At 34.6% G+C, this 12,036-nt stretch overlaps 1 protein-coding gene across 2 annotated transcripts; it reads right to left on the reverse strand.

Moving 5' to 3' along the window:
- Positions 1–1,387: 1,387 nt before the first annotated feature.
- On the reverse strand, positions 1,388–11,886 carry LOC112051959 (protein Star). 2 transcript variants are annotated; one of them, XM_024090817.2, is made up of 6 exons: positions 11,528–11,886; positions 9,954–10,227; positions 8,693–8,883; positions 7,981–8,163; positions 7,162–7,338; positions 1,388–6,732 (listed from the first exon to the last, which is right to left on the reverse strand). In XM_024090817.2, exons 1-6 carry the CDS (start codon positions 11,537–11,539, stop codon positions 6,598–6,600), a joined length of 972 nt encoding a protein of 323 aa, XP_023946585.2. In that variant the 5' UTR covers positions 11,540–11,886; the 3' UTR covers positions 1,388–6,597. The 2 variants fall into 2 exon arrangements, with proteins under 2 accessions (XP_023946585.2, XP_023946586.2); XM_024090818.2 differs by lacking the exon at positions 11,528–11,886 and adding an exon at positions 11,347–11,502.
- Between the last annotated feature and the right edge of the window lie 150 nt (positions 11,887–12,036).

Consider the following 12,036-nt stretch of genomic DNA (forward strand, 5'->3'; position numbering starts at 1 on the left):
CAAGTTAATTAATACTTATAGATATGGGTTAGAATCTAGCATTGTCCTTTTATTGGTCTTTGTCAATGTGTTTGTTCCAATATTATCTATTTAGCCATCAGTTAGTAACTTTTGGCGTAAGAAATTATATTTATTTAATTAACAATTATTAATAATTGGTGATCCAATTTATTTTAAATTAATAAATATTATAAATCCCTTATTCCTGTAATTTGTTGTATATAAAATTAGTGTATTTTATTTTGGATTATTTCTGTTAATTGGAGTGATGTTTGCTGAAAAAAATATCTGTTGAAGGAAGGACTGTGTACGAACAGAAATGTGTATTAATAAACGTAATTAGAAAAATATTTAATTTGTTTTTATTTAAAAGGAAACCGGCCAGCTTCGACCCAGCATGTTACAGAACAGAATTCATGTATGATAAATCTTTTATAATAAATTAAAATCACCAAGAATAATTTATTAGTTATTAATATTCTTTAGAATGTGCCTTTTCTGTGGGCATTGTGCATTTTATAAAGCAGTACTAGCAGACGCCACGCAGATCCGTGTCCCGTAGGAATACGGGGATAAAATATAGCCTATAGCCTATGTAGGGATAGTAGTGTGGGGTCTAGCTTCCCAAAAGTAAAGAATTTTTCAAATCGGTTCAGTAGTTCAGATTCTATTCAATGCAAACAAACAATCAAATATTTCCTCTTTATAATATTAGTACATTGCCCATAATATGTTCATTATGCAATTGTTAACCAAACTGATTTATTTATTTATCAATTACATGAATTTGGCTATTGTAACGGTTCATTGAAATCTGGGCCCACCAATTAAAGAAAAATTGTCGGCCTTCATTAAAAAAAGACGGCGGCAGTTCTACGCTTGGCTCATATTCTATGACTAGTAGACACATCGTGGTTCCCGTTCCCGTAGAAAAACGGGGATAACATATCCTTCCTCGATAAATGGGCTATCTAACACTAAAAGATTTTTTTAAATCGGACCAGTAGTTCTTGAGATTTGCGCGTTCAAACAAGCAAACTTTTCAGCTTTATAAAAAAGTATAGATTTAATGAAAAATATTTACCCTTCTACCTCCGGTCTCCAGTATCTTAGTATTTAACTAGGCAAAGTACAAAGTTACGTAACTTAGTACTTTGTCTTCATTCATCTATTACTATAAGTTTCCTAATTTTTTTCGTATTACACAATCCATTTTTGTTACAATGGATGGTTATGAACACATATTTAGGAGTGGATTAAAGCCTCTAATAAGGGTCATCACCTTACAGCTCCTCGAACTGATGTCCGTTAGTGAAATTACTAACGGACATCAGTTCATTTTTATAAGAGAAGGAGTAGGTCGTTGAAAATAAATAGAACAAAGTAATTGAATTAAAGCATTTAATTTGTGAAAAATTGAGCGCATATTAAATTAAATCTAGTGAAAATCTTACTAAAGCTTAAAAATAATTACACATTGACATGTTATTGCTTACAATCGAAATAAAATGAGATTACAATAAAAAAAATCATAATACATAGTAATCATTGAATTATCTAATTAAAAGCCTCTGCACACGTCGTCTTCAGCTGTGTTGACGCGTTCGTCGCAACTAAAACGCGACAGTCGCAACGTGTACTGAGATGCAGATATATTTGAATAAGTTTTCACAGTGAAGATCCACAAAGGTATTTAGCGTTTCTAACTTGCAGTCGCAGTGCGATTGTCGCGATCAATTGCAACCAGCAGTAATCCTAATCGTGTGCATAAAAATTAAAGCAAATGAGATTTTAATTCACGTTAAAACAAATCTACATAATTTATAAAAAGTTAATAATCTTAAATCAGTCTTCCATTATGAAATAAATTAAGACGGAATTATCATAATTAATAAGTGGAATGGAATCCAACTTTATCGACAAAATTAAAATTACGTTTTAAAAAAATCATTTGATATCATTAAAATACACTTAATAATTAATGGAATTAAAAACTATAATTATTTTTTAAAATTAGCACATAATTAAATTATAATACTTTGATTTCACTTTTTTGCTTGCTATTAGGTATACCTACTCGAATAATATGATGCAGGCATATATTGGCATAAAATATTGTTTCATTAAAAAAATATAAATTAAATAAAATTAATATACGTATTGGTTAAAATTATGTCATTATTAATTTCATTTAAAATCCATCGTCATGAAAAAATAAACAATTATAATAGAATAAACAATATTGTTTATTCACAAAATATTGGTTATATTAGATGCATGTTTTTTTTTATTATCATTTAATTAACATTACAGGGCACTTTTTCAAGGCAAATGAACATATTTTACGTCTAATTTGGTCTTTGTATAATTGACAACCCGCACAGCATTTCATGAATTCCGAAATATTGATTAAACTACAAGAAAATTTTATTTAAAAAAAAGTTTTATTGTAATAAAAATTTGTACGGCAAGAATTATTTTATAGAGATTTTAATTATTAGATTAATTTTATTTAAAAAATATATATTCTTAGACAGTTTTAATTTTTTAACTTTTCCAAAAACTTTTTAATCAAGTCAAAACATCAAACACTATTGAATCTCATTTGAAGTTTCATTCAATATAAGTAACTCGACTTTTAAAAGTGTCCAAGAATATATTTCTTCTATCTACAATTTTTTAATTTAATTATTATAAAATTCATTATTACATTACAATTAATTAGTATCAACATTACAAAGATTGCTAGAGAGGATGTAAAAAGAGATTGTAAACAGTGCATTAGATTGTAAAAGATCATTTTTATTAATAAACAGAAATAAGATTTAATCTGTTCTGGATTTCCCTGCGACAATATTTGCTTGCGTTTATTCAAGGAACATACTGACAAGTAATTGAAACCAACTAATGGCGATTTAGCCTTCCAGATGATTATTTGTAATCGCTGCAATAACACGTAAAGGTAAGTGAAAATGCAACCTACTGAGAAAAGCGCTTGCCTAAAAGGTGCCTGCACTCTTGATTTGGCAGAGAAAACGAAAGCTGGAAAAATATTACATAGCTTCACAGTATTCATCAGGAAAGAAGATTTTTTCAAGGGCTATGTAAGATTGCAGATCACTGAGATGCCTGGCAGTTCTATGGAAAAAGATGAAAAAGAAGCGACTTAAAAGTTCACACTATGAAATAAACCTAATGAAAACGATGTATCCAAGTCCACTACTAATTAAATCTAGATTTGAGATGAGATTTGAATTGAGACACTTATTTATTTGAGTTGCCCAAATATCCAAGGACTTCATACGAGTAAGTAACCACAAAAATGTTTTAGTAGTCTTTAAATCACAGAACAAATTAAAACTTATTTACAAAAATTTAAGGGTACAAGTAGTTAAACATTTTAGTTTGACAGATCTTAAAAGTGAGACGAAAAGTTTTATCGTATTTAATCTTATGCAAATAAAGTCTCCAAAACACACATACACGCTCGTCGTTTTAAAAATCATAATAACTATTGCATAATATCGAAATACTTGGACCTTGCTCAAGAGATTACCGTCATGTGGAATGTTGAGTCTGTTATTGTTCTGATAGTTGTTTCAGTCATTGGACTTATAGCGAAAGTGACCAACAGCATAAGAAGGTTTCGCTTAAATTAAAGAAAATAAGATACCAACGAGCATATATGTACGTGTGGAGCTTTACATTAACAATTTATAAGGCAAAAGTGTATTCAAATATTGTTCCAATCCAATTTGAAAATTTAAATGGAGCGAAACAGTAGACATTTTTTTATATGAATAAATCATATTTCAATCAATCAATCAATTTATTTATTTGCAGATACATGCATAATATATACAGGTGGTCGGTAGATGTAGATGGTAAATGTATCTTGCCAATTTGGCATGCAAATTATTTATTAAGTATTTAATGATTCAAATGACAATTTCACCATTTTCACCAATCACACTAGAGATCTAAGAAAATTTAATACTTAATTATAAAACAGCTTGTACTTCGGTTGGTGAATATCCCAGAAAATTCAAAATATACCTTTTTACCTATTTTTGTTTATTATATTACTGACACGGCAAGCTTATTTTACATCCCGTACAAGCTTTCTATTAAAAAAAGGCTTTTTAACAACTACATTGTGATGTTCAAAAGTACTATTAAAAGTGGCCACAAATAATTTAAAACATCAAATTGAATTAGAACAATTTTACCCTCAGTACAAGATTTCACAAATCATGTCAGTTGATTTAACTTTTAATTTGCAAAATTAGAGGTCTCCATTGAGAATGAAAGTAACTTATTTTTTCATTTTCATTGCAATTTATCATACTTTCATATCACAGAACTTGGCTATAGAGATGAACTATTGTACTAAGGGTACATTTCCCTAATTACTGTGCAAAGTGACTAATAAGGCTATCGTTTTAGATTATCACCATCACATTCGATTTCAATATTCTTAATGTTCTAAATAACAAGATTCTGATCAAAATCACAATGATTAAAAAAAATAAAATTTTATAATCGATTAATAATAATAATTAGTATTTATTGCTGACATAAAGTTACATTTGTAAAAATAAAAATGTTAAAATTAAATTGTTTATTTTAAAATAAACCTTTTTCGTTATTATTATATTTTAACATTCAATTACAATAAACAAAAAGTATTGTTAGGGTTTTATGAATTTATATTTGTAAAATTAGAAATATTAAAAAATTTGATTATTAAATTAAGTTAAAATAGGTACCACAGTTATGACAGACATTAAACAGTTTGTCTTTTTTTTTATCATTTTTAATTTAACAAAGATACTAAGTCTTAAGAGACAATATGGTTTCAGTATAATAGATTAAACACTATAAAAATTAGGGTTTTACAGTTATGTATTATTTACCTTAGTCATGGCTTAGATATAATACTAGAACAATACTTATTAAGTTATTAGATAGGACAAACATAAACGAGTGATTAGGGAATAATTGCCCTGGGGATTACCTCGGTTTTGTCTTACAGAGGCCTCTAAATATTTATTATATTTGAGGAAGGGATCGTTCAAGTATTATGTGAGCATTAATGATGGGTCACGGGGTCTTTGCTTTGCTTCGTTATCAACCCATATTCGGCGCACTTCTGAGCTCGAGTCTCTTCACAGAATTAGAGGGGTTAGGCCAATAGTCCACCACGCTGGCCCAATGCGGATTGGCAGACTTCACACAAGCAGAGAATTAAGAAAATTCTCTGGTATGCAGGTGTTTTTCCTTCACCATTTGGGACACGTGATATTTAAATTCTTAAAATGCACACAACTGAAAATTTGGAGATGCATGCCCTGGACCGGACTCGAACCCACACCCTCCGGAATCGTAAGCAGAATCCACTGGGCTACCACATAATATGTCATTTATTATTATTGTATTGCTTCACTTATTATCAACAAAATGGGGTTTTTTTTACCCACTTTCTGTCTAGGGAGTGGGGGAGTGTTTAATATATATATATTATTTCTTTTTAAGAATATTTGGCATATCTTTTTAAATATGACCAGTATTTCCATTAGCCTCAAACTAGTCTGGTAAGACTATTAGACTCCTAATACACGGTACAACACAATAGTCCAACAAGTAGGGATCCAACCACCAACCCTTGGTGATGAGTCCGGCCGCTTTACCAATGAGCTGATATAAGCTCAAACTAAATAATTTTAATAAAGCTACTTCCATAATACATGAACAGACTCAAATATAAAGAGTTATGGATAATAGTTGTCCTATAGGCTCAAGATGCTGTTGGTATGAAAGAGAGTGCGGTTGTTTCAACTACAACGCTAGTGGTCGACATTTGTCTTTTTCTCTACACGAGACACGTGGTCTCTTGGGCCTACAGGCACCACAGCTCTGTTTTAGAGAGGACAAAGAGTATTTTTCGACAAAATAAATATAACAAGTTATATAAAAGATTTATAATGGTCATGAGACATTAGCTGTCTTAATTAGGCCATTTTATAAAAGATAGGACAAATATAACAAAGGAACAATTGCCCTGGGCATTAACTTGGTTTTATTTAGAGTTGGCAAAAAGTATTTATTCTATAAGGCAAATATAGAAAGGCATAATTAAAGAATTACAAACCTGGGACTTAATTTGTCTGTCTTAGAGAGGCAAATGTGGTTAGGGAACAATCGCCCCTATAACAACTGATTGTTCCCTAATTAGTTAAGGGACTTGGGGCATCACTTGATTTGTCTTAAAGAGGTGAATATGACGAGTTATGTTTAGGGAAAAGTTGCCTCTGGGGGATCATTTGTTTTGTCTTAGAAGAGGCAAATATGATGAGTTACGTTTAGGAAACAATTGTCCCCCGGGAGAACACTTGTTTTGTCTTAGAAGAGGCAAATATGATGTGTTACGTTTAGGGAACAATTGTCCCCTGGAGGATCACTTGTTTTGTCTAGGAAGAGGCGCAAACATGATGAGGTATGATTAGGGAACAATTGTCCCCTGGGGGATCACTTGTATTGTCTTAGAACAGGCAAATATGATGAGTTACGTTTAGGGAACAATTGTCCCCAGTTACCTCACTCCTGCCTGATGTCTTTGAGCGCGTACATGATGCCGTCGTCGAAGGTGGCGGCGACGGTGTAGTTGTTCGCCTCCAGCACTTCCGTCGTTTTGTTCAACGCCACCGGGTCTGTGGACCGGAAGTCGATCACCTGGAGGAAAAATATATATATGAGCCAGGCACGTCTTTGATAAACCCGCATTAGATTAATTTATGATTAGGGAATGACGGCCCACAGGCATGCCCTGTGGCGTCATTCATAGACAGGAATTATAACAATAAATTATGGCCCAAAGGTGTGCTCTAAGTCATTGTTGATAGACAGGCATCAGAACAATTAATTATGATTAGGAAATTATGGACCATAGGCGAGTTCTAAGCCGTCTTTAATAGACAGGCATCAGAACAATTATTTATGATTAGAAAATTATGGATCATAGGCGAGTTCTAAGCCGTCTTTGATAGATCAGAACAATTAATTATGATTAGGAAATTATGGACCACAGGCGAGGCCTAAGTCGTCATTGATAAACTGACATCAGATGGTGCCACACACGGTGATGATGATGATGATGGTCACCTTGAGTCGCAGCCGGTCGTAGGGCAGCGCGGCGAGCGCGCGCGGCGCGGCGGGGCCCGCCAGCGCGGTGTAGTCGGCGCGCGGCGCGTCGGCCGCCAGCAGCACGGTGAGCAGCGGCAGGCACAGCACGCGCGAGCGGAACACGCCGCCGCCGCCCTCCGCCTCCTCGTAGCTCACCTGCGCAGAGCCGTGCGTTGACAGGGGGAGCGAACTCCCCTAGTGGCTGTCGGCCTACCCTCCCGTGATATAACAATCGAGTACACACATAAACAACTCCCTGGACGCCTGTAGCTACGTGGCACATTGAATCTCTTTATACAAATACTTTGAAAGTTAAAAAAATGTATGCAAATGACAGATCTGATCGATAACTTCATCATATGACCTGTCAATAACAAATGCCATTCTTAAACATTATTTAAATATCAAAACATTCTCTATTGTAGCGAGAGAATCGTTGTGCCACATAGCTACAGGCCTAAGTTGCTTACATCACCCAGACAGACCAGACAGCTTTTGATAGACAGGCATTAAAATAATTAACCATGATTAGGTAAGAATGGTCCACTGATGCCCCAAGTCTTGTATTAGAAATCAGACTGTTTTTATAGATAGGATAATAGGACAACTTATTATTAGGGAACGATGATCCACAGTTGTGTCCTAAGTTGTCTGTGAATGATTAGGGAATAATGATCCACAGGTGTTGCACCAATTAATTCTGAAATACTCCCAAATATTACAACCAGATGGTTGAAAAGTTGTGTTACCATGAGCTATAATAAAAAATACAAGAAACCCATAGAAGAAGAGGAATACCTCTCTAGGATGATCAGTAGGGCTGAGGCAAGCGTGCAGGGCTCTGGCGGCGCCCCGGAGCGCCAGGAAGTCCCTGGGGGCGGCGCGCACGGCCACGCCGCTCCAGCCGCGCACCGTCTCCAGGTAGGCGGCCGTGGGGTCCCGCCCGCCGCGCGGGAGAAACTCTACCAGAGTACCATTGTACTAAAGGAAAATAATACAACTAATAGTTAAATAGTACACAGAGATATTAGTATTATTCTACATGAGTTTTCTATAGTTTTAAGATATTTTCAGTAAAAGTTCCGTGAAAATAGTTGGGAAGTTAGTGGCGCTACACACCCATGAAGCGAAGAGCATGATAAGCCATCGGCAACAGTGATAATTCATTAATATAATTATATATGTTCTTTTTTGCACACAAAATATGAAAAGTGCAATATTTAACAAGATACAAAATACAAAATATATGCACAAAGGCAGTCTTACTGCTAATAGAGATCTCCTCCAGACATTTGAGATTAGCTGTTAATCCCGCCAATCAACATTCAAGCCGTGTTGTGGGTTTGAATTCTAGATCCCCTCTCCTATGAGAAGGGACCTGGCCACGCTAAAATAGGATAAATATTGTTGATCATGGGGATACCACACTATTTATTTTGTGGCTGTGAGAAAGAGAGAATTTTGACGTAGGTGTAAGGTTTGTTGGGCGTCTGACGGGTAGTGTACTCACCATCTCCCCCAGTAGCCGGTCCAGCGCACGCACGCGCGGCGTGGGCGTGGGCGTGGGCGGCGGCGTGCGCGGCGCGCGCGGCGCCAGGTGCAGCTGGCGCACGTACGCCACCAGCGTGGGCGACTCGGCGGGGATGCGCGCCAGCTCGTAGTCCCGCGACATGTTCAGGCGGAACTGCTGCGCTCCCAAAGCTATAAATGTGTTGTTTTTTTTATTAAATTTAATGAAAAAGCTTACAAAGAGGTAAACATTGAGTTCTTTCAATGAGGTCCCTAGAAAAATATTAAGAATTTTTTTAAATGTTTGATTAATTTTGAGTTCACAGCCTTTAGGGGCTGGTTTTGTGCGCTCTGCAACCCTGTAACTTTACTGGTGGCCTATTTTATAGCTTCTGCTGATTAACTAAATTCTTGATGGTTGACAGCCCTCAAGTTGGAACTAAATTGCAGAAAAAAAGAGTATATTAGAATTTCATGGATTTACAGTACAGTTGGAACTTGAAATTGCAGTTCTTGAAAATAAAAAAAAACACTTACCAACAATACTCAACAGTGGATTTTGATTAAAAGTCAACTCTTATTTCAAGAAGCCAATTTGCAAGCAAGAAACTTAATGTACAACTAACAGACCTCCACCACCATTCATATAAATACAGGAATTACTTTAGTTTACTCCCCAATGATGTTGTTATCATTGATAAAAGAATTTTTCAAATTGATCTAATAGTTTCAGAGTTTATTCAATGAGAACAAACAATCAAAACTATCCTATGTATAATTTTTATTCTTCACAAGTTAGGCCTTGACTATAATCTCACATGCACAATTGTTCTTGTATGCACATGTAAGTGATGATGCAATCTAAGATGGAAGCAGGCCAACTTGTTAGGAGTGGGATGAAAATCCATATCCCTTTTGGTTTCTACAAACTCTAAATTGTCTTTGCCAGTAGGGTAGCCATGGCCGAAGCCTCCCAGCAGCAAGAACCGGACGAAGTAGTAAAACCTCAATCAGTCCTCAATTCAATAGGACCTCCGTCTTGTAGATCAACTGCGTAATATCACATGGCATGTGTTACATGGATAGTCAGAATTATTTGAATTACTTTGTATGAAAACACTAAAAAAAATGTTATGCAGTTCGGCTCTTATAAGTCTACTTGTCAACACCTTAAAGTTATGTGAAAAACTACGCAACACCCTGTAGATACCTAACAATTTGTGGCACTGACAACAATCAACCAGTGATAAAAACAAACTCACCGACAGTATCCATATAGATCAGCAGCACTGTCATGACAGTGACAAACGTGAGCAGGAACAACACTGCAGGCAACAGCTTCCGGTACAGTTCATTGGGAGGAGTCTTGGTGAACGAGGGGATGCTGACTCGGGACACTGGTGACGGAGTGACTGGGGTGGGGGGAGTTATTTTCACTGGTATGGGACTGGGGGGGAGATCTTTTGTTTTTTCCGGTGTTTCTGATGTCTGTGCTTCATGCTCAGGAGTCTCGGGTAGAGGGTTTTCTTGTATTTTCTAAAACAAAGTAATTCAGCTGTGAAATAAGTGGCCTGCATGCAACTGCACTAGATCACTAAATGCATACAAGAACAATTTATAACAGATATGTTAAACAGCGAAAAGCTAAAAAAAGTAAAAATCTGTTCAAAAATAAAAAACTCCATTACATAAATTTGTCCAGAACGGGGACAAGCTAAGATTGTTTGATTGTTGCCTGAGTTTTATGATAGTTTTTGAAGACTTCTGATTGGTTTGTTTGTTCGTTTTCTAGCTTGTTCGTAACAGAAAAAAATAATTCAGCTTCAAATGTTACAACTGACAAACATTTTGCTCTTGAAGAGTTATAAAAAAAATTATTTTTCTTCAAGAAGCATATTTTTATACATAACTAGCAGACTCCCACGACTTTGTCCACATGAAACTCAATGTAAACTTTTAACTATATATAGATATGAACTTTATACAATAACAATAAATCTCAAATTGACTACGTTTTGCGATTATTTTTCATATTATTTGATAATGATAATTTTAATTACTATTCTAAAGGATGATGATTATAAAAGTGCAAGTGATGAAATTATTGCTGGCTCTTCTCAACAAAGTAAACAAGCCCATCCAACCAGTGGTCCTACAAGAAGTCAAACTTGACATTGCAAAAGTGGTTGTAAACTAAGCCTACTTGTCCAATCTGGTTAATTTTTTCTGATTTACTTTCTATACACACAAGACTCTGATCTACCTGAACCATTATATTAACATTCAGGCCTTCACAGAACAGAAAACGGAAGATTCTAAGAGGTAAAACCACCAATCTATGGCAAAAAAATAAACAGAAAATCTTGTAAAATGTGGCAGACCATTAATTCTCTATTGTTCAGAATTAAGCACATGAAAAAGTTTGAAAAAAAGTGCTTTAATTACTATTTGCAATTCACAAAACATGTATAAAAGCCTGCAAACCATTATTACAAGTAACATTTAAGAGGATTGTGATGGTATACAACTCCCACAAAGTTTCATCACCAAATTTTTCACTACACCACTTTATGTTTGACGAAACTAGACAAAAACGTTGAAAATAGTATGTCAACCATTATTACGCAATTGTTAAGCAAAACTGACCGAACTAACCATGTTTTGTAATTATTTCGTTAATAATAACACAATAAATTTATTTCTTCATGATAGAACGCCAAAATATTAACACATGCTCCGAGTCTGACAGGTGCAATGCGACAGTTTTTTTTTTCACAAGCATTTTGGAATTTGTAGTCACAAAAACTGAACAAAGAAGTAAACAGGTTTCATTTACCTTTTCAACCATTTTTTGATAATAACTGGAACTATCTCGAAATTAACACAGAAACGAAATTAACAAATTAACACTTCATAATAACTTTTCTCCAGAAATCACTTTTTCTATACACTTAACTTAGGCACTGTCTTGAATAAAATCATAAATAACATGGAATTGGAAATCTTTTTGATATATTTATTACTATGGGGTTTCGAGCCATTAATTTTAATTTTATGATACAACCGCAAACAATATAATTAAATAATTTTAATTTATCTGCTGAAAATTGAAATGTTGATGAGAAAACAAAATTCACAGATTAATAAAATTGTAATTTGTATTTAGATTTCATCTACTCTTTTCTTTCACAAGGAAGAGAAAAAGAGACAGACACAGTCACAGACTGGTGAGGTAAAAAGCTAAAGTGAGTCAACACTCAAAGTAGTGATGTCCGGCATATAAAAATTGAAAATCGATTGTTGACATCGAATTACACGATAAAGTCGATTAACTTCTAATGACTA

This window comes from Bicyclus anynana, chromosome 24 (assembly GCF_947172395.1).
Source record: "Bicyclus anynana chromosome 24, ilBicAnyn1.1, whole genome shotgun sequence".
Taxonomy (NCBI): domain Eukaryota; kingdom Metazoa; phylum Arthropoda; class Insecta; order Lepidoptera; family Nymphalidae; genus Bicyclus; species Bicyclus anynana.

Excerpts from the sequence above, each read along its gene's own strand:
- LOC112051959 (XM_024090817.2), bottom strand. Across the intron at positions 8,884-9,953 it reads GATCTATATGGATACTGTCG|CTTTGGGAGCGCAGCAGTTC; the intron begins GTGAGTTTGTTT and ends ACACATTTATAG. Across the intron at positions 7,339-7,980 it reads CTACTGATCATCCTAGAGAG|GTGAGCTACGAGGAGGCGGA; the intron begins GTATTCCTCTTC and ends GGCTCTGCGCAG.